This window comes from Pristis pectinata, chromosome 4, assembly GCF_009764475.1.
Source record: "Pristis pectinata isolate sPriPec2 chromosome 4, sPriPec2.1.pri, whole genome shotgun sequence".
Taxonomy (NCBI): Eukaryota; Metazoa; Chordata; class Chondrichthyes; order Rhinopristiformes; family Pristidae; genus Pristis; species Pristis pectinata.
In genome coordinates this window covers 30,019,950-30,040,688 of record NC_067408.1, presented here as the reverse complement: position 1 = coordinate 30,040,688, position 20,739 = coordinate 30,019,950, and the positions used below count along the sequence as shown (strand labels likewise).

The 20,739-nt window shown below is 38.6% G+C and overlaps 1 protein-coding gene across 4 annotated transcripts in view; it reads right to left on the bottom strand.

The window, feature by feature from the left end:
* LOC127569133 (CCR4-NOT transcription complex subunit 6-like) overlaps window positions 1–20,739 on the bottom strand; it is a 58,410-nt gene that overhangs the window by 34,331 nt on the left and 3,340 nt on the right. For all 4 annotated transcript variants that reach the window (XM_052013505.1, XM_052013507.1, XM_052013508.1 and 1 more), the window contains exons 2-3: window positions 9,762–9,883; window positions 7,564–7,750 (exon numbers count right to left, since the gene is read on the bottom strand). In XM_052013505.1, coding sequence (XP_051869465.1) covers window positions 7,564–7,750; window positions 9,762–9,873 — 299 coding nt within the window. In that variant the 5' untranslated portion in view covers window positions 9,874–9,883. The remainder of the gene's footprint in view (window positions 1–7,563; window positions 7,751–9,761; window positions 9,884–20,739) is intronic.

The following is a 20,739-nucleotide window of genomic DNA, read 5'->3' as shown; positions in this document are numbered from 1 at the left end:
AGCAATTAAAATCACCAGTACTCTTTTAAACTGCATAATTGTTAGGGCCATGCCAAGAGGGAACAAATTGAACTTCATGTTCACCTTGCTCCTTGAAGGTGAATATGAAGTGCAATAATCACCTGTTTTGTAGTGCCAGCATAGTACAGAAACAACCCCAAAGCTTGCCATTAATAAGGCAAAATAACAGGAGAAATAGAAGCAGAAGGCCATAGGGATCATCAAACTACCGAGGGGGATGAGGAGTACATGGTCAAGGATACATAAAAGTTTCAAAGAAACTCTTCCAAGGTAGCAGCTGAAAACTCAAGCATGAAGGGCAAGACAAAAAGGAGGGATGCACGGTTGGGGGTTGGGGGGGGTGGTGGGGTGGTGGCAGGGAGGGAACTAGAGACAAAGACAAGGATTTTCAATCTGTTATCTGGAAGCAGAGCGGAGCAAGGTAGTGTAAATCAATATTTTGTTTGATCAATCTATCTGCAAAGTACATGAAAGAATGTTAGACAAAATTGCCATAAATACTCAATGGAGAACAGGAAGAAGTTGAGAAAGGCATTGACAAATACAAAGGATGATTTCAACTTTGGCAAAATCAGAAACTGAGGCACATTTGTTTGCAACAAGAATTTAAAGATTACCGATCTAAAACCAAATCAAAACTCACTTATTCACCGAACAACACTGACTTTTGTTCCGGATTTTTAAAAAAAATTAACATGAATTTACAGATCCTTCCAGGAGGCCCCCTATCTCTGCAAATTCTTTTATCCCCAAGTCACCACCTCATCCAGTCGAGTGGTGAGGCACAATTAAACAACAAATGAGAGGAAACAACTGCGGAAACATCTTCATGCTTAACAATGAAAGGGTCCAACTTGAGGTTGTTAAAGACAAAGCTGAAATCCATCTTGGCTTCCTCACCATATCTACCATCATAGAAGCCAGTCTTCAGCCATTTCAATTCACTCCAGGTGAATTGCAAATGCTAAGAGTACTGGATACAGCAAAGGCTTTGGGACCAGAAAACTTTGGATTACAGCAGTGAAAACTTGCTCCAGAGCCAGCCAAGCAGTTCCAGTACAACCACGAAAATGACATTTACCCAAATGCATTCCCCTCCAACATAGAAGCATCACGACTGTGATATGTACAATCTACAAATATATTGCAGTATTTGCCTTGGCTACTGCAGCAGCTTCCATCAAACCTGCGAACTACACAAAGGAAGCAGGCTCATGGCAACATTGTCTGTATGCTGTTCCTTCATTGCTGCTGGGTCTAAATCCTGGAACTTTCTACCCGAGTATTCATCAGAAGTACAACAGCAGTCCAAGGCTCACTTCCACATTTAAGGGGAGTTAGGGAAATATCAATCAATCAATCAATAAATAAATAAATAAATAGGTGCTCAATACTTTCCAGGTATAAGGAAAACAGTGACAGTTTAGTAACTGTGTAAATAGTGGGGTCTAGTTAAGTTGCCAAACATTTTTAACTGCAGAATTTTCCAATAAATGAAATTGCCAAATAAAACAACACTTTGGATGTGTATTTTGTGATTTAAAATATTATTTAATGCTACACTCCATTCTATTTCTCAACAAATGATTGCTTCAAACAATTCTTTTTAAATTCATTAATCTTCCCAAAGGGGAGGAAAAAGATGATTTTTGACTGCTCTTAGTTACTAAGCTAAATATATTTCAAACTGCTATAGTATTATTCAATAAGTTAAATGCACCTTAGCTTGCCTATCTGACATAGAAACTGTACAATTCTAAAATTGGTTAATGAATTTTACTTAGTTGCATGCTGGTCAGTTCAATTAGTCACAGAAAAAAGAAAGCTTGAGGCATTTTAGTGTTTTAAAGGAAAACTTGTATATTGGATCAAGGACTTGCTGGCAGGATAAAGGTAGCAAATATACAAATATGAAAAAATACAATTTGAATTTGGTCTGAAATCCTTAAACATTTCTGGAAATAGGTTGCAGTTTCTAACTCATCACATCAGAGAACAGAACAGATTCAGTGGACACGTAAACAATACGCAAATAAACTATGCAGAAGTGTTGCCATCGTGAGAAAACTTTCGCAACATAATCAACTGTAACAACCATACTTATACACCAGAGCCCTAACTGACCACATTTTCTGTTACTCAACATTTATTTTGCACAATTCATGGCATTTGTGCCATACTAATCTTTTATCTGACCACTTTTTCCAGGAACCACACGACTCAACGTGGATTTAAAAAAATTTTTTATTCCACACCCATTCCCACTCTGCTGCATCCTAAACCCCCCTAATTTAAATGAGCATGGGAACCACTCCTTTGTAGATTACAAAGATGCTACAATTTTGTACAAATACCACAATCCATTCAGTCACAAAGATCTAGGAAGCCATTTTTCATGATTGTGACCTCATACAAAATGTGACTAAAATAATTACATAATAGTCACAGGAGAGCCATTCAGCCCTTTATTCTTATGCCAGCTGTTTGAAAGATCTATTCAAATTAGCTTCATTCACCTACTCTTTCCTCAAAGCCCTGTAAATTTATTTCAAGTATTTATCTAATTTGGTTTTGAAAATTACCACCGAAACTGCTTCTAGGACCTTTTCAGGCACCAGCTTCCATATCAAATTAACTCAGTGCAAAAGAAGTTTACTTGACTTTTGATTTGGAATTATTTTTCTAAAATTCAAATTTATTTACAAATCCTTCCAGAGGCTCCCTTATCTCTAAATTCTTTTATCCCCAAGTCACCATCTCGTTCAGTCCTAAGTGGTGATGCACAATTAAAACAACAAATAAGAGGAAACAACCCTGCAAACACCTTTGTCCTTAACACAGGCAGGGTCCAACTTGAGGGTGTTAAAGACAAGGCTGTAATTCAACTCTACTTTTGATAACCATCTTTCTGTATCTTCTGGTAACAGACTCTCTCCTTACTGACTCCATTTATTGCCTTCATAATTTTCAGCACATTAATCAGTAACACTGCTTTAAAAAACAATGCTCGTTTCTCGAATCTCTCAACATACTCAAGTTCCTTTCAATTGGTACTGGCCTAGTAAATCTCTTCTAACATTTCTCAAGAGTGATGACCAGAATGGGCTAGAATACCCTTGATGGGACCTAACAATTTACTTTATAAAGAGAGTCATAGAGCATGGAAATAGACCCTTCAGCCCAATTCATTCATGCTGTGTTCCCCAGCAAGCTAGTCCCATCTGCCCGTGTTTGATCCATAGCCCTCTAAACCTCTCCTATCCTTGTACTGGTTTAGGTGGCTTTTAAATGCTGCTAAAGTGCCTGCCTCAACCACTATTTCTGGCAGCTCATTCCAAAGACACAGCACCCTTTGCATGAAGCAGCTGTCCTTATGTCCCTTTAAAATCTCCTGCCACTGATCTTAAACCTATGCTCTTATTTTTAGCACCCTCTCCCTGGAAAAAAAACAGCATTGCTTTTCACCCTGTCTATGCCTCTCATGATCTTCTATACCTCTATCAGGTCATCACTCCATCTCCTATATTCCAAGGAATAAACCTAGGCTATGCAAATTCTCCTTGTAACTCAGGCCCCCAAGTTCAGGCAACATCCTGGTAAATCTTTTTTGTGCACTTTCTAGTTTAATAACATCTTCCTTCTGACAGTGTGACCAAAACTGTACACAATACTCCAAGTGCAGTCTCACCAACACCTTATATAATTACAACATAACTTCCCAACTCCTATACTCAATGCCCTGTGCCAAAAGCCTTCTTCACCATTCTATCTACCTGAGACGCCACTTTCAACAAACTATGCATTTGCACTCCAAGGTCTTTGTTTCATAACACTCCCCAGGGCACTACCATTCACTGTACAAGTCCTACCCTGGTTTGATCTCCCAAAATGCAATACCTCACACTTAACTGGATTTAAAGCCATTTGCCAATCCTCAGCCCACATACCTAACTGATCAAGATCCCCCTGTAATTTTTCATAGTCATCTACACCACCACCTATTTTAGTATCATCCACAAACTTACTAACCATGCCTTGTACATTCACATCCAAATCGTTTATATAAATTACAAAGGTCCCAGCACCGACCCTTGTGGCACGCCACTAGACAGCCCATTATACTAGACATTCCATTACACTATGGCCCAATCACTGAGGAAATAATGTGCACTTTCTTGCAGACTCAGAAACATCCTTTCACCATTACCCTCTGCTTTCTGTTCTAATCAAAACATCGTAATACTCAAAAATATTTTCTTTTTGTTTTATGTTCAAGACACCAAGACTTTTTAAAATCAAACAATGAGTGTCCTGCAAACTATTCTGCCAGGACGCTATTCTACCTCCTGTACAGTGTACTTTTAAATGTTGGCAGAAAGTCCTGGAAACACAAAGCAGGTCAGGCAGAATCTGTAGAAAAAGAACAGAGTTAATATTTCAGATTGAAGACCCTTTGTTAAAACTAGGAAAGAGAGAAAGCAGTTAGTAGAGAGAGTGGGAGGGAGGTGGCAAGGACAAAGGGAACCTCTTTCTCTCTCACTCTGAGGGGGCAAGAATAGAGTGGTTATGGGGATACAGAGACATGAACAACTGATTTGAAATGAGGACAGTTAGACAGTGAGAACACACAGAACTTAAAAGTTGTGAAATGCAGGGCTGTGGGCATGCCCAAGAAATCAGTCTCTGCTGCTGGGTGAGTGGAACAAAATTCTTAAAAGAGGCAGGATGGAAGAAAAATATAGTCGAGATAGCCCTGGTTTGTAGTGGATGTTTGTTGTTTGCTTCCCCGAGATGGATGCAGAAAAACTAGAAGTCAGAAGGTGAGAGTTAGGTAGAAACTGGCAGCAAAAAAAATGAAATTTGAGTTTTGCCAGTGCAAGAAACACTGATGCAGTTGTCGATATACTGGTAAAAGAAATGACAGGAGGGGTCCACAGTAGGATGGAAACAAAGACTACGTATCCAAAAAGACAGGGACAGCGTCAGCCAAAACTAACCTATCCTTCTTCCCCTCCCCACCATCCTATATCCTGTCTGGACTCCACTCTATTCTCCCATTTCCTCTGTTGTATTTTCTCCAGTGTTGATACCTTCCACACAGAAAGAGATACCCGTGTCTTCCTTCTTTCTGAACCATAATTTCTCCTCAGTTGACCACATTTCATTTATTTCCCACACCTTTGATCTCAACCCTCTCCTCCTGAACAGAGCAAGGATAAAACTCCCCGATCCTCACTTTCCACTCTCAGCTTCTGCATCGAATGGGTCATCCTTCACAATTTCCACCATAGAGTCATACAGCACAGAAACAGGCCCTTTGGCCCAACCAGTCCATACCAACCAAGATGTCCATTTAAAGCCAGTCCCATTTGCCCATGTTTGGCCCATATCCCTCTAAACCTTTTCTATCCATGTACCTACCCAAGTACCTTTTAAATGTTGTTGATGTACCTGCTTCAACCACTTCCTCTAGCAGCTCATTCCACATACAGAACACCCCTCAGGTTCCTATTAAAGCTCTCTCTCCTCACACCTTAAACCTATGCCCTCTAGTTCTTGATACCTTGGGAAAAAGTCTGTGTGAATTCACCCTATCTATGCCCCTCATGATTTTATCCCCCTCTTAGATCACCCTTCATTCTCTTATGCTGCAATGAATAGTCCTAGCCTACTCAACCTCTCTATAACTCAGACCCGAGTCATGGCACCATGCTTGTAAATCTTTTCTGCACTCTTTTCAACTTAATGGCATCTTTCCTATAGCAGGGTGACCAAAAGTGAACACAATATTCCAAATGCAGCCTCACCAACATTTTGCACAAATGCAGCATAACATCTCAACTTCTATACTCAATGCCCTGACTGATGAAGGCCAGTATGCCAAGGGCCTTCCTTCACTACCCTGTCTATACGTGACACCACTTTCAGGGAACAATGCACTTATACTCCAAGGTTCCTCTGTTCTACAACACTCTCCAGAGCCCTACCATTCACTGCGAAAGTTCTACCCTTATTTGTCTTCCCAAAATGTAACACCTCGCACTTATCTGAATTAAACCCCATTTGCCACTCCTCGGCCCTGTAATTCTTGATCACCATCTACACTGTCTACGACATCACCTATTTTCACCACCAGCTTCGACAAGATTCCACCTCCAGACAAAACCTCCTCTCTCATCCCCTTTCAGAATTTTGTGGAACCATTCCTTTTGCAAATACCTACTTCCATTCTTCCATTTTCACCAACCAGTCCCCTTCTTATGGAACTTTTCATGCAACCACAGACCTATTACCCCTTCCCACCATCCGGGACCCAAACAGAGCTTTTAGCTAAAACAGTGATTTGCACTTGCACTTCTTCCAATTTATATACTAAATGTGTCATTCACACTGGGGCCTCCTCTACATTGGTGGAACAATACTTAGGTTGGCTGACTACTTTGACTAGTATCTGCATCGAATCCGCAGGCTCCCCACTGCATGCCATTTTAATCCCAATCTTACTCCCGCTCTGATCTGCCCATTATGTTATTATATCAATGCCCAACACAAGGTGCAGGAAAAGCACCTGGTCTTCCATCAGGACACATTGCAGCCTTCTGGACTCTATATCGAATTCTACGACTTCAGGCAACTCTGTTTTTCTGTCTGTAACAGAACTGGTCATTCCTATTGCAAGTCACATTTGTGATACTGGTTATGTTTTGCTCCCTCCACTCGGACAGACCGTCCTGTTGGGCACTTCCTGCAGCTCTATTTCACAACCTCTAGGTTCCTTTATTTGTAATCCCACTAACTGCCCTCATTTAATAGCTTTTGTCCATTTTTTTCCTCTCCATCTCCAAGTACCCCCATTGACTGCATGACCTCTACAACTTATTCCCAAGGCAACCCCGGCCTTACCCTAACAGCAAGATTCTGTGTCCTAAACATCCCTCCCCATGCTCTCTGCAACTTAAGTTAGCTAGTTTTCTGTCTTCCCCTGTTCTCACAAAGGGTCTTCTTAAAGGCTAATTCTGTTTGTCTTTCCACAGATGCAGCCTGACTTGCTGAATGTTTCTTGGATTTTCTTAGTATCCCAGATTTCCAGCAGCTGTAGTTTTTGAATTTGATTTACTTTTAAATGTTATTTCCCCATCCATGATTTAAATCTGATATAGAATTCATTTTTGAAATGATATTAAAGATGGAATCATTATTTTCTGAACTATGCAATTAGTTGAAAATGCATTATAAAAGCATAACATTGAAGTTTTAACCCAAGTTTTCCATGATACATTATAAAGCAGTTAAGGTCAAAAAATAAATTTGATACACCCAAATAGAATATCAAACAAAATTATCTCAAGTAGCATTCCAAGATTTTGGAATAACATTATTCATCATGTTAATGGGAGGGCTGAAATTGAACAGAACTATAAAGTTATTCAAATTATTTTTATTTGAAACTATTCCCATTGTATCCTTAAATTGCAAAGAACTTGCATGCATGCAATCTTTTATTTAAAAAAAATAAACAATATCATTCAACTGAACATCTACCTGAGTGATACGATATTTCCAAGCTCTGATGGTAAACTCCGTATTTTGTTACAGGATAGGTCCAAGTAAACCAGGTTATGCAGTTTGGCGATATCAGGAGGAATACGTGAAAGGGAATTGTCACCAAGATGCAAGGCAGTCAAGTGTGTTAGTGACCACAAGGATGAACTCAAACTTCTAACTCTCCCTGCGCAACACAAATAAAAGAATGTTAAAACTTTGCTTCAGTTTTCTCATGTCCTTGAATAAAAAGGAATCCTAAGATGCAATGAGTTGACAAACATTATAATTTTGCTGCTGTCACATAAGCACGGTATGCAATACTTAAATGCCCAATGTCATCTTCTACTAATTCAAATGGCGGCAAAATACACCCACCACAAAAAATCATTTAGAATTTGAAAGCAAAATCTTTATTTGTGAATTACAGAGCAGCACACATATTAGTCTTTGTTAACAATTATCAAAACAAAATGAGGAAGAACTTCAAGCTTAAATAATACTTGATTTGGTGAAATATCCCAGGTGCTTCACAGAGCTGTAATCAAACAATACTTGACACAAAAGAAAACTAGATCAAATTGCAGAAACAGATAATCAAAACATTTTAATAAGTAATTTAAAAAGGAGAAGCACAGGTACTTCAGCAACCAATTGTTATATATTTCAAAGTTGCATAAAAGGCCAGAACTGTACGAATGCAGAAATTAGAGCTGTAGAATGAGGAAATTATAAAAGGTAAGCTGTAGAGGAATTGAACAATGTGAGAAGTTTTAATTTTGTGCTCTTTAGAGACCTGCATCCAAAGTAGTCAGCAGGCACAGAGCTGGATACATAGGAGGTAGCACAAATTAAGTTGCTCGCAAAGATGGATACAAGTTTACAGACTGTGGAAGGTGGAGCTGTACTTGGATGAATATTTAAAGTAAATAGTCCAAGGAGAGCACTATGATACTATTTTGCTCAGCTCGAAATCCATTGCGAAGATTGCAAAAAAGGACTATCGAATTAATTGTGCTGATCTACGGCAGCACATCCTGCTAATGCACTGCCACAAAAGAATGCTAGCAGTGGAGGGTGTGGATATGGAATCCAGCTACGGGGCACCAAGTGAAGCACTCACTCCAGGCTCTTTTCCAATATTGAACAGGTTAATCTGATCATCATACATAGGAAAAATGGTAGAGAAAAATGGTAGAGAAATGTCTTTATATAGCATCTTCTATGATTTTAAAAATCTCAAAGCACATTGATGCCAACACTGACTGCTTTTACCATTTTGTCATGCACGCATGCCAGATCACAACTTGAATGGGGAAAAAAAAATCATCTCTAGATTCTTTTTTTTTGTCAAGAATATCCTTGCTCCTCTGTAAAAATCGTTGGGAGATTTTCTGATTGAGGCATAGAAAAGGTTTTCATTTGATACCACATTCAAAATGTGACTCAATTTATAGAGTCCAATTGCAATGGTAGGATTTGAACTCTTAACCCTTGTTATCAGCCTGTTCAGATGCAGAGCAACAGGACTAAACCACCCAAATAATTCTTCTATTGCATTCCTGCAAGTCCATAGCATGAAACAATTCATAACTAAGGAGCAATAAATAGGACTATTGTTTCACAGTTATTGAAGGTCAAATTCCACTTTATTACATGCATTTTCAGGATTTTAATCAATACTTTGAATCTACAAACCCACTGTTTATAATTAGACTTATTTTGAGGTGACAAAGCAACTCAAATTCAATTACTTACTGTTTCATAGAGCATTTAAGTGAACCAATAAATGAATGGTACAGGAGATCAGATTATCTGACATTTAACGTGATCAAAATTTTATCAAGACAGAAGTCAAGGTTACCAAACATGAAAATTAATTGATAATGTTGGAAAAATAGAACGGATGCTTCTTTGGATCTTGTTGGAATCTGCAGCACAAGCTTTAATGTTTCATTGTCTGGAATGAATATCCTTCAGTTCAAATAAAATCTTTTAAGAATTTCCAATGTTTATTGAAATCCTGCTCAGTTGAATATTTAGACTCAAAGCTCTCTCAAATAATAAGTTTTGATGCAGTTTTAAAAACATAATTGCTACCATTTTAATTATCTGTATGGACAGTATGCAAGTTTTTCCACTGTACCTCAGTACACGTGACAATAATAAACCAATTTAGTTCTGGGCACAATACTTACCACTAATCTCCAACTCTGCCCAGTACGATTTCTTTCCATTTGCAGCTTCTTCTGAAGACATAATTGTATACATTCTCCTTGGATCAGGTGGATCATATTTTTCCTTGGGCATTCCGGTTACACTGAAACAACAATGCAAACAAATTCTGAGAAACACACATATACAGTTGCTAAGACCCATTCAATATCAAATGCTTACAATGCATAATAATGCCCAAAATAAAAGGCATTTTCAAAACTAATCACCAGGATATCCAAAGCCATCTGATCTATTGCCCCTACTCCAAACTTCCCATATATACACTTGGGTTGCACCAGACCAGTCAAGATCTGTTGGATTTAGAACCAACTCTCAACTGTATGCACCTCGCAAGATGCATTTTCCCTCCCACCTTTTGCTTCTGAAGAGCTGAAACCATGATCTTGTCACCTCCAGACAGAATTTCCTTTTATGTTCCACTTGCTGATACCAACTCCTAGTGCATAATATTATGCCTTTATGAATCTCTATACCATGCAAAACTTAACCATGGCTGTTCCCAACCAAATATTAAAACATCCACAAATTCCTTAATCATTCATTCGCGGCTTTCTAGAAACTTTCAACCCTTTATTTGCAAGTCTAGACTCTGGGCAGTCCAATGAAAGAACTCCTCTCTCTAAACCATGGCACCTTTTTCTCCATATTTAAAAATTTCCAAAGGTATATTTTGAATTTAACATTTTCACCTCTGCTAATCTTTGTTCCGTAGCATGATGTTTGTTCCTACATTTTCCCTTCCTGCCTCTAAAGCACTGATGCACAAATGTACTGCGTAATATCATTCTCAATGCAGAAAAATCACTTTACTGTTCCAAAATCTTCAATTACAGAAGGCATCAATTAACCTTGTGCCTTGATGCAATGGAAATTAACTTAACTACGAAATATTCTTTGCAGTGCAAGTTGTTGAGCCTACATACAGTGGTATGCAAAAGTTTGGGCACCCCTGGTCAAAATTTCTGTTACTGTGAATAGCTAAGCGAGTAAAAGATGACCTGATTTCCAAAGGGCATAAAGTTAAAGATGACACATTTCTTTAATATTTTAAGCAAGATTACTTTTTTATTTCCATCTTTTACAGTTTCAAAATAACAAAAAAGGAAAAGGGCCCGAAACAAAAGTTTGGGCACCCTGCATGGGCAGTACTTAGTAACACTCCCTTTGGCAAGTATCACAACTTGTAAACTCTTTCTGTAGCCAGCTAAAAGTCTTTCAGTTCTTGTTTGGGGGTTTTTTCGCCCATTATTCCTTGCAAAAGGCTTCTAGTTCTGTGAGATTCTTGGGCCATCTTGCATGCATTGCTCTTTTGAGGTCTATCCACAGGTTTTCGATGATGTTTAGGTCAGGGGACGTGAGGGCCATGGCAAAAGCTTCAGCTTGTGTCTCTTGAGGTAGTCCATTGTGGATTTTAAGGTGTGTTTAGGATTGGTATCCTGTTGTAGAAGCGATCCTCTTTTCATCTTCAGCTTTTTTGCAGATGGTGTGATGTTTGCTTCCAGAATTTGCTGGTATTTAATTGAACTCATTCTTCCCTCTACCAGTGAAAACGTTTTCCCATGCCACTGACTGCAACACAAGTCCAAAGCATGATCGATCCACCCCCGTGCTTAACAGTTGGCAAGGTGTTTTTTCATGAAATTCTGCACCCTTTTTTCTCCAAACATACCTTTGCATATTGCGGCCAAAAAGTTCGATTTTAACTTCATCAGTCCACAGGACTAGTTTCCAAAATGCATCAGGCTTGTTTAAATATTCCTTTGCAAACTTCTGACGCTGAATGTTGTGGTGAGGACGCAGGAAAGTTTGGAGAAAAAAGGGTGCAGAATTTGATGAAAAGAACACCTCTCCAACTGTTAAGCACGGGGGTGGATCGATTGTGCTTTGGGCTTGTGTTGCAGCCAGTGGCACGGGGAATATTTCACTGGTAGAGGGAAGAATGAATTCAATTAAATACCAGCAAATTCTGGAAGCAAACATCACACCTTCTGTAAAAAAGCTGAAGATGAAAAGAGGATGGCTTCTACAACAGGATAACGATCCTAACCACACCTCAAAATACACAATGGACTACCTCAAGAGGCACAAGCTGAAGGTTTTTCCATGGCCCTCACAGTCCCCTGACCTAAACATCATCAAAAATCTGTGGATAGACCTCAAAAGAGCAGTGCATGCAAGACGGCCCAAGAATCACACAGAACTAGAAGCCTTTTGCAAGGAAGAATGGGCGAAAATCCCCCAGACAAGAATTGAAAGACTCTTAGCTGGCTACAGAAAGAGTTTACAAGCTGTGATACTTGCCAAAGGGAGTGTTACTAAGTACTGCCCATGCAGGGTGCCCAAACTTTTGCTTTGGGCCCTTTTCCTTTTTTGTTATTTTGAAACTGTAAAAGATGGAAATAAGTAATTTTGCTTAAAATATTAAAGAAGTGTGTCATCTTTAACTTGATGCCTTTTGGAAATCAGGTCATCTTTTACTCGCTTAGCTATTCACAGTAACAGAAATTTTGACCAGGGTGCCCAAACTTTTGCATGCCACTGTATGTGTTTGTAGTAAACTCACTATTAGGTTAATCACTATAAAACCATATACTCTTCAACAGCCCATTTAAAACATCAAAATACAAAGAATGACATGGAAGCTTCTGCAGGAATAGTAAAAGCTCAATTTCATTTTACCATTTACAGTTATTTCTTGGTAGATACTGACACTTTGATTGCTTTTAATTTGCTCTCCCAACAAATAAAATTGATGCTGCAAGTCCACAATACCCAATTACAATTTTAGATTATTAGGACTGCAAAATGTAACAGATGTTAATGGAGCACATGTACAAGAGGTTAAATTACACAATATTTAACTAGCTTCCTCCTGCTTCCCCTCCTTAAATAATTCCTCAGCCAAAGTGGTCTAAATCATGGTGATTGATAGCCAGCAGTTCTAAAGGGACTCAAAGTCTCATAATTCACACATGGGTGGCCAAACGTGAAAACCTGAGACCATTTGAAAGCAAGATGCTGGCACATCTGAATGCTTCAAAACCATACTCAATGGCCAATTCAGCAGTGGAATAATGATTCACTAAGGAAAGGACTGGGATGAACTTTGTATCCACCACACTACTATATACCAAGTGGGGGTCAGGGGGTGGGGGGAAGAAAAAGGGTCGCTAGCTTATGAACAGTGAGCTTTTTACTTGAATAAGGTCACTAACATTAGATAAAGCATTTTTCTCTCAATGTCATATTCAAATACATTTGTTAAGAATTTTGAAGTTTTTAAGTTCCACTATCAAAGGAATTACAAAACCATTAAACTGCCATGGTATTCTAGAGACATTGCCTCACGATATGGGAAGCCTAGCTGTCACGCTGTAGCTGCTCTAACTTGTCTGATATTGGGAGTGGAGAGTCAACTCATTCATATCTCAATCGGCAGGACTGCAAGCAGCAGGACCTGACAGTGCGGGAAGGTCCAGGACAATTTGGTGTTTTAAACAGCCTATGCATCCTTCTCAAGTGTAAACTCAATTTCAGCCATCAATATATCACTAATCACAATTAGCCCCTATTTCTATTCAGTCTGGATTCATTTAGTGGAATGGCCACACAAGCCAGAAGTTGAATGTAATGATTAATACAATCAAGTATAATAATTTACCAACACTGATAGCCTTTGAGATGCATTTGGTCAATGTTAATAACCCTATGTAAAAACTAGAAGGGAAATGAATGCACAACATTCAACAGTTACCCAAGTGTCATGGGTCTGTTAAGAGATAGGTTATTGATGTTGCAAGTTCATGTTCCAAATTTAAATAAAGGAAAATAAAGGTGAACAATAGAAATACATTAAATTCATTGTTATCCTAATTAACGACGTAGATTGATGGAGGCATATAACCAAATCTACAACCAATTTCTGATTGGACTGTATAAGTCAAGATACTTTATACAGAAAAGATAGGCATTATGATTTAACATGATTCTGCACATGACTTTGCTTCTAAGTTCATACATATTTGAAGTTTTCTGATCAACAATTTATCCATTGCATTGCACTGGTTGTATTGTATTATGAAGGATTTTGATAGAATGGATGCAGCATATTTCCACTTGAGGAGAATAACTAGAGGCCTTCAATATATGATAGTCTCAAGAAATCCCCAACTTCTATATTTGGAGTGGTGCCAATACAGAACTTCAAACAAAGGGAATGGTTGAAGCAATAGTATAGATGCATTTTAGAGGATAGATAAGCGAATGAGCAGAGGTTGCTTTGACAGATTTTGAGGAAAGCAGGAAGAAAGTTGCCAAAGCAGTAAGAAGGTTATATAAAAAAAAATTACAGGGGCATCTTGATCAGCTAAATGGGCAGATGATTAAACTGGGAAGAGTGCTGAGAAGATTTATAAGGATGCTGCCGGGACTCGAGGACCTGAGTTGTAGGGAGAGGTTGGGCAGGTTAGGACGAATAAGGAATCAGTGAACAGATGATTTGATTCAAGATTTACTTTTCAACTGGTGCATCTAAAAGAAAATAAATACAGTTGACCGTATGCATGAAAATCCGGATAACACAAAAGTGGGAACAGTTTAATTAAGAGGTAAAAGTATGCCATATCTGGACTTAATTGTGCTAAACAGGCCAAGTTATCTTCATTGGACTTTATTGGAAATGCTTACTGACAGAGACCTTGATTTGATACCAAACTACATGATCCAAGCTACAGGTGTAGCAAATGAAGGCTAAAGCTCATGTGCAGTGCAAATGGAACCAACTCACATAAGTCCTAACTGGGTATAATTGGCAAAGTGAAAACAAAACATTAAAGTAACAGAAACCACTAACCTGCCAGTAGATTAACTCACAAAAGTGGAAAATACTGCAGCCCATCCAAACCAAAGAGGTTCAACAGGTTTGACAAAATTGTACCTCACATGCAATTTGCAAACAAATGACTTGCTAGGAATGTCTGTCTTGCTGGTGGACAGTGCCCCCTATCTTCACAAATGCCTTCTCACATCAAAAGACAGAACAGTACAACACAGGGACAGGACCTTCAGCCCACAATGTTGTGCCAAACTAATTAAACACCTAACTAAACTAATCCCTTCTGCCTACACAATGTCAATGTCCCTCCATTCTTTTCATGTTCACTGCAGGCACAGTAGTGTAGCGGTTAGTGTAATTCTATTACAGTGCCAGCAACCCAGGTTCAATTCCGGCCACTGTCTGTAAGAAGTTTGTACGTTCTCCCCGTGTCTGCGTGGGTTTCCTCCGGGTGCTCTGGTTTCCTCCCACATTCCAAAGATGTACGGGTTGGGAAGTTGTGGGCATGCTATGTTGGCACCAGAAGTGTGGCAACACTTGCAGGCTGCCCCCAGAAAACTCTACGCAAAAGGTGCATTTCACTGTGTGTTTCAATGTACGTGACTAATTAAGCTATTTTATCTTATATTATGTTCATGTGCCCATCTAAGATCCTCTTAAATGCCTCTATCATATTTGCCTCCACCACCACCACCTCTGGCAGAACATTCCAGGCACCCACCACTCTGTAAAAATAAAACTTACCCCCTCTCAATCACCTTAAATGCATGCCCTCTATTATTAGACATTTCAACCCTGAGAAAAAGATACTGGCTGTCTAATTTATGCCTCTCATAATCTTATAAACAATTAAAAAAAGTGCAACCAAATAAATAGGCAGAGAATACTCAATGGTAGACATTCAGTACAACAAACCACATGTTGCCACGTCACCCACCCCGAATACTACTGCCATGATTTCACAAAAAATTCACATTATATATGCACTCCAAACTTCTATTCTAATGGTATTTAGTTCAAGTTTGAGAACTAACAATGTATACCATTTCACTGCTTAAATAACAAGACCATTCAAGTCTACAAATTCCTATTATAACAGGAGCAGAAAATAAGAGGGAAAAAATGTTTTGACAAAATTCATAAACAATAATATTTTCCTCAATGACACTTGCTTTTCACATTTACAGCAGCTCCTTCAGCAAGAATGTATTACTTTGATCAAGAAGTTCAATGCTTAGTTATGGGAGGCACCAAAATAAACTAGATCTGTCCATATGCTCAAAGATGTGAAAACATTTTAAGTTCAGACACTGGTCAAAGTCAAGAGTCACAAAAACAAAAGAAATAGCAGGACTTGGCCATTCAGCTCCTCATGCCTGCTCCACTCTGCAATAAAATTAAGCCTCATCTTTTACCTCAGTGTCACTTTCCTTCATTACTTTTATTTAGATATTAACGGAATCAAGGCATACAAAAATCCATCTGTCATTAAGCCACTCAGCAACTTCACCTCCACAACCTTTGTGGGTAGAGATTTCTAAACATTCACTGTCCACTGGGTGAAGAAATGTCTTCTCATCTCAGTCTTGAAAGGCCATCCCTTCCTGTGAAAGTGTGACCCTGGTTGTAGACATTCCAGCAGGGAAAACACAGTCATTATCTTATCAAGTCTCTTAAGAATATGTAATTTTCCAATGTGATTGCTTCTCATTCTTCCATACAGGTCCAATTTGCTTAATCTCTCCTCCTGGGACAGATACCTCCCATCCTAGAAAACAATATGGTGAACTTTCATTGCACTCCCTCTTGAACAGGGATTTTTCCTTAGGTTGGGGAATCCAGAGCTGAACACAATATTCCGAGTGCACTCTCACCAGGATTCTATACAACAGCAGTAAGAAATCTCTAATCTTGCACTCAAATCCTGTTGCAATAAAGGCCAACATATCATTTGCCTTTTCAATTGCTGGCTATGCCTGCAGTTAACTTTCAATGAATCATGTGTAGGACATCAAGGTCCCTCTGAATATCAACACCTTTCAAACTCTCACCATTTAACAAACCTGATTTTCTATTTTCAGCTTTGCAGCATCTAACGTTTCATGTAGCATATAGTCTCACATTTTCCATGTTATATTCCATCTACCATGCCCTTAACCATTCATGAGGCCTATTTATCACCTGAAGCTTCTCTGCATTCCACTCCTAATGCACACTGCCACTCAGCTTTGTACCATTACAAAACTTGGATCGATTACACTTGGTCTCCTTGTACAAATCACTCAAACAGAACACATGGGCTCCAGCACCGAATCCTGTGGCACCCACAAGTCGGAGAAATATGTGTTTATTCTGATTCTTTTCCATCCATTATCCAAAGTCAATCCATACCTGTACAATACCCCAATCTCACGTACTCGAATTTTGTTCGACAACACTGTGTGGCCTAATACTTGAGTCCATGATCTGACCAAAAAGTGGCAAAAATCTCCGATCTCCAAATACAAATTCTTTGACATAGCTGCCGAGAGCTACATTACAAGAGTCAACAATTTTTAGCACTGGGCTTTACTCCCCTGCTTTCAAAAATCCTTCAGGTTTGAGACAGAATTGTCACCAAATTACCCTACAATGTTTATAAGAATGTGTGCTCAAAGTAAAACCTTGCAGATATAAAATAGTATACTGGGCAAAGAAGCCGATAGAAAAGCCAAGTTACAATAATGACATTTGCGCACAAATGTTATGTTATCCTTGATAATCAGCAGATGAAACAATGCTTTTAGATGGAAACTCAGCTAGAGGAACATCAGATTTTTTTTTTAATTGCGAAAAAAGAATTGGCAACAGTCATCAGAATAAATTGATAGTTCTGATGGGGTAAGTAATGTTTGCATTTAGCTATTTTACAATAACATTTTAGGATTATTTCCAGTAAAATCATAGCCTCCTGGTAGTTCAGAACCAAACCATAATCTAGTATTTTCAAGATAGGTCAATGGTCCCAGACTGAATCACTGATCCCCAGGATATCCTTTAATCTCCACCCAGAAACTAACATAGCAGTTTTCAACAGCTATGGTAAAAGTCTAACTGGAGAATGGATCTGGGCAAGTAAAATAGAAACAAAAATTGACATACAAAACTAATTGAAATGGGAGGCCTTTTAAGGAGAGGATTCACGTACAGTCCAGAACCTTATTCACTTGTGAGAATGCAAGGACAATTAAAAAAAAATCAGAGCTCCCTGGACAACTAAAGAAAGGGAAGGAGTAAAATAAAGAAAGAAAATTGGAGATATGGCAGATGCTGGGATGATAATACAAGGAGAGTCAAGCAGATGATATAAAGTTCACAGAGGTAAAGAAAATAAGAGGGGCAAAATGAGATTATGAGAATAGACTGGTGACAAAGAAATTTGATAGGCAACAAAAGGCAGCAACATTAGGATATGTGACCAAAAGTGCAATGAAGAAGTTTTACGGAGCACCTTAAAAAGAGATGAGGTTGAAGGAATCCTACAGCCAAGGGCTTCAGGAGTTGATGGCACAGCCAACTAATAGGGCAAAGAAAACAGGGAAAAGGAAACCATGAAGATGCATAAGAAACAAGCTGAAGTAACAGCTAGTTTGGGCTTGGTATATTGGTAATGGGACTCCTTAATGATTGCTATAGGACTGGAGGAAGTTACAGAAATAGGAAAGGCTAACAAATCAGAGGGATTTGAACACAAGAATGGTATTTTTGAAACTGAGGCACTGGCATGAGAAAGCAATGTTGGCCAAAAGCAAACAGTCCAAAAACAATTAAGGTTTGCAAGATAAGGCCTTCACACTTACCATGTCCTTAACTGCCCTGGATAATAAATCAATAAATCAAAGTAAAAGAAATAAAAATATATTTCCACTGCTTCTTTAAAGGCCATGGTATCAGGATAAAGAATGAAAAGCGGTGTAGCAAGGATGGGATATCCAAAATAATTTGATAAATGTACAGTGTGGTCATATCAGCAAGAATTTATGGGAGTTTGTGGAGAGCATCAAAATGAAGTGATGCAGAATGAGAGCTAATCGAGAGGCCCAGAGGACCGCATGTCAACTACAAAGTCACAAGGACCACCTATTCATATGATATACAATGAGAGAAAATTAATAAAGCACAAATATAGTGTGTGCAAAGCTATATAATAATTTGTTTGTAAAAAAAAGATAACTCTTACAAAAGAGAAGGATCGAAAAGAAACAAGAAATGAAGATATAACCACTAAATTGACACAACACACAATGCTGGTTAGCTCCAGTGATTTGAGTTTTTAATCTTGATCCTGGGTACTGTGTGAAGTTTGTACATTTTAGCTTTGACTACTTAGATTACCTCTGGGTGCTCCAGTTTCCTACCAAATTGCAATTGACTAACTTTAATTGCTCCCAGATAAGATGGGAGGCAAGAGAATTATGAGAAGTTGATGGGATGAGCGAGACAATAGGACATGGGGAAATTAGTGGGTAACATGACTGATAGGAAAGTTCTGATAGCTGGCATAGGTTGAATGCCCTCCTTCCATGTCATGTGAAAAATTGTTAAAAGACATGTAAAAATGACAGTATTAACTGACACTGTTGAGGGCTCAGCTACATGCAAAATCTAGGTTAATGATTTATGTACACTGATTAGGATCCAGAATCTAAATTTGCTGATATAATAAAGCTTAGTTTGGAGTATGCAGAAACTCTGCAAAGGAACATAAGTTAAGCAAGAAGACAAGGCAGTAGCAGATGGAGCATTTTGGAAAATGTGACACTATTTTGTTAGGAAGGATAGGAAAACAAAATATTATTAAATAGCAAGAAACACAAAATGGTGTTCAGATTTAGGTCCCCTTGTACAAAAAACAAAGTTAGCATGTGGCACAGCAAGCAACTAGAATATCAAATGATACAGTGGCCTTCATTTCAAGGGATCCAAGTGAGATAGTTTTTCTGCAATTGTACAGGGCTTTGAGAAAACCACACCTGGAGTACCAAGTGGAGTCCAGGTCTCCAGGACTGAAGGACAGACTTGCCTTGGTTCATTGGATTGACTGGCTGAAACTTCATGTCAAAACTATGTTGAACTGAATATACAACTTTTCAGAAGTGTACAAAAGTTTTCTCACAAAGGCATAGTTGTAGCACCATTCAAGAAGAAAGCAGCAACACACAGGAAGCTGGTTATAGGCCAGAAAATATAGTTGATGGGGTGAGTGAGAAGGAGAAAAAGGGAGGAAAAAGAAATTTGCTGTATTTTTATCAGAAGCAAGATTAAAAAGATAGCCGCACAAAAGCGATCAGGAGTACTTCCATTAGTACACAAGCCTTCTTACCTGTCACTAAACTTGTGGTGATCACATTTAAATTAATTAGCCATGGTAGCATTCATCATGAACTAAAATAATATTTTTCAATCTTAACATGACAGAAGTGTAGATTAAACAAACAGTTCTTAAAAATCAAGTTATTATTCCACAATAATCATGGAATGCAGAGATAACCACCTGCAAAACCTATCCCCTCCCCATGCCAAATGCTTTGATGCAAACTGTCTCCCATTTCCTCAGAGTTAACTTCAAAGTAATCAAAAGGAACTCATAATAGCCAACTGCCTTTACCATTCCTTCGTCCCAGCCTTGGCACAAGTTTTCACCCATTTCTTTCAACCCCTCTCCAATGTCTTCTGGTACCCAAGATATTAGCCCTGCTCCTTTATTTCTTTTTGCACTACCCTTCCCTTCCAGGCAGATTAGCAGACTGTATTAACTTTTTACTTGGAGGTACAATCTCTTTTGCTTCATATCTGTCATCAGAACCCCTCTCCTTAAAATATGCCTCTATGCTTGCAAACAACACCTTTCCCTTTCTAAACTTATTGAACGTATTACAGCCTCAAATTTATTTGACTACCAATCAGGTTTAATATTATTTTAGATTAAAGGAATCCAGCGATGCAAGGAAAGTGATGCAGAGGTAAAAGATCAGATACAATCTTTGAGGGGCTGAGTGACTTACTCCTGTTATTTTTAGTTCCCATGTTCACAATACTAACAAAGCTCTGAGCTTTCAAGCATT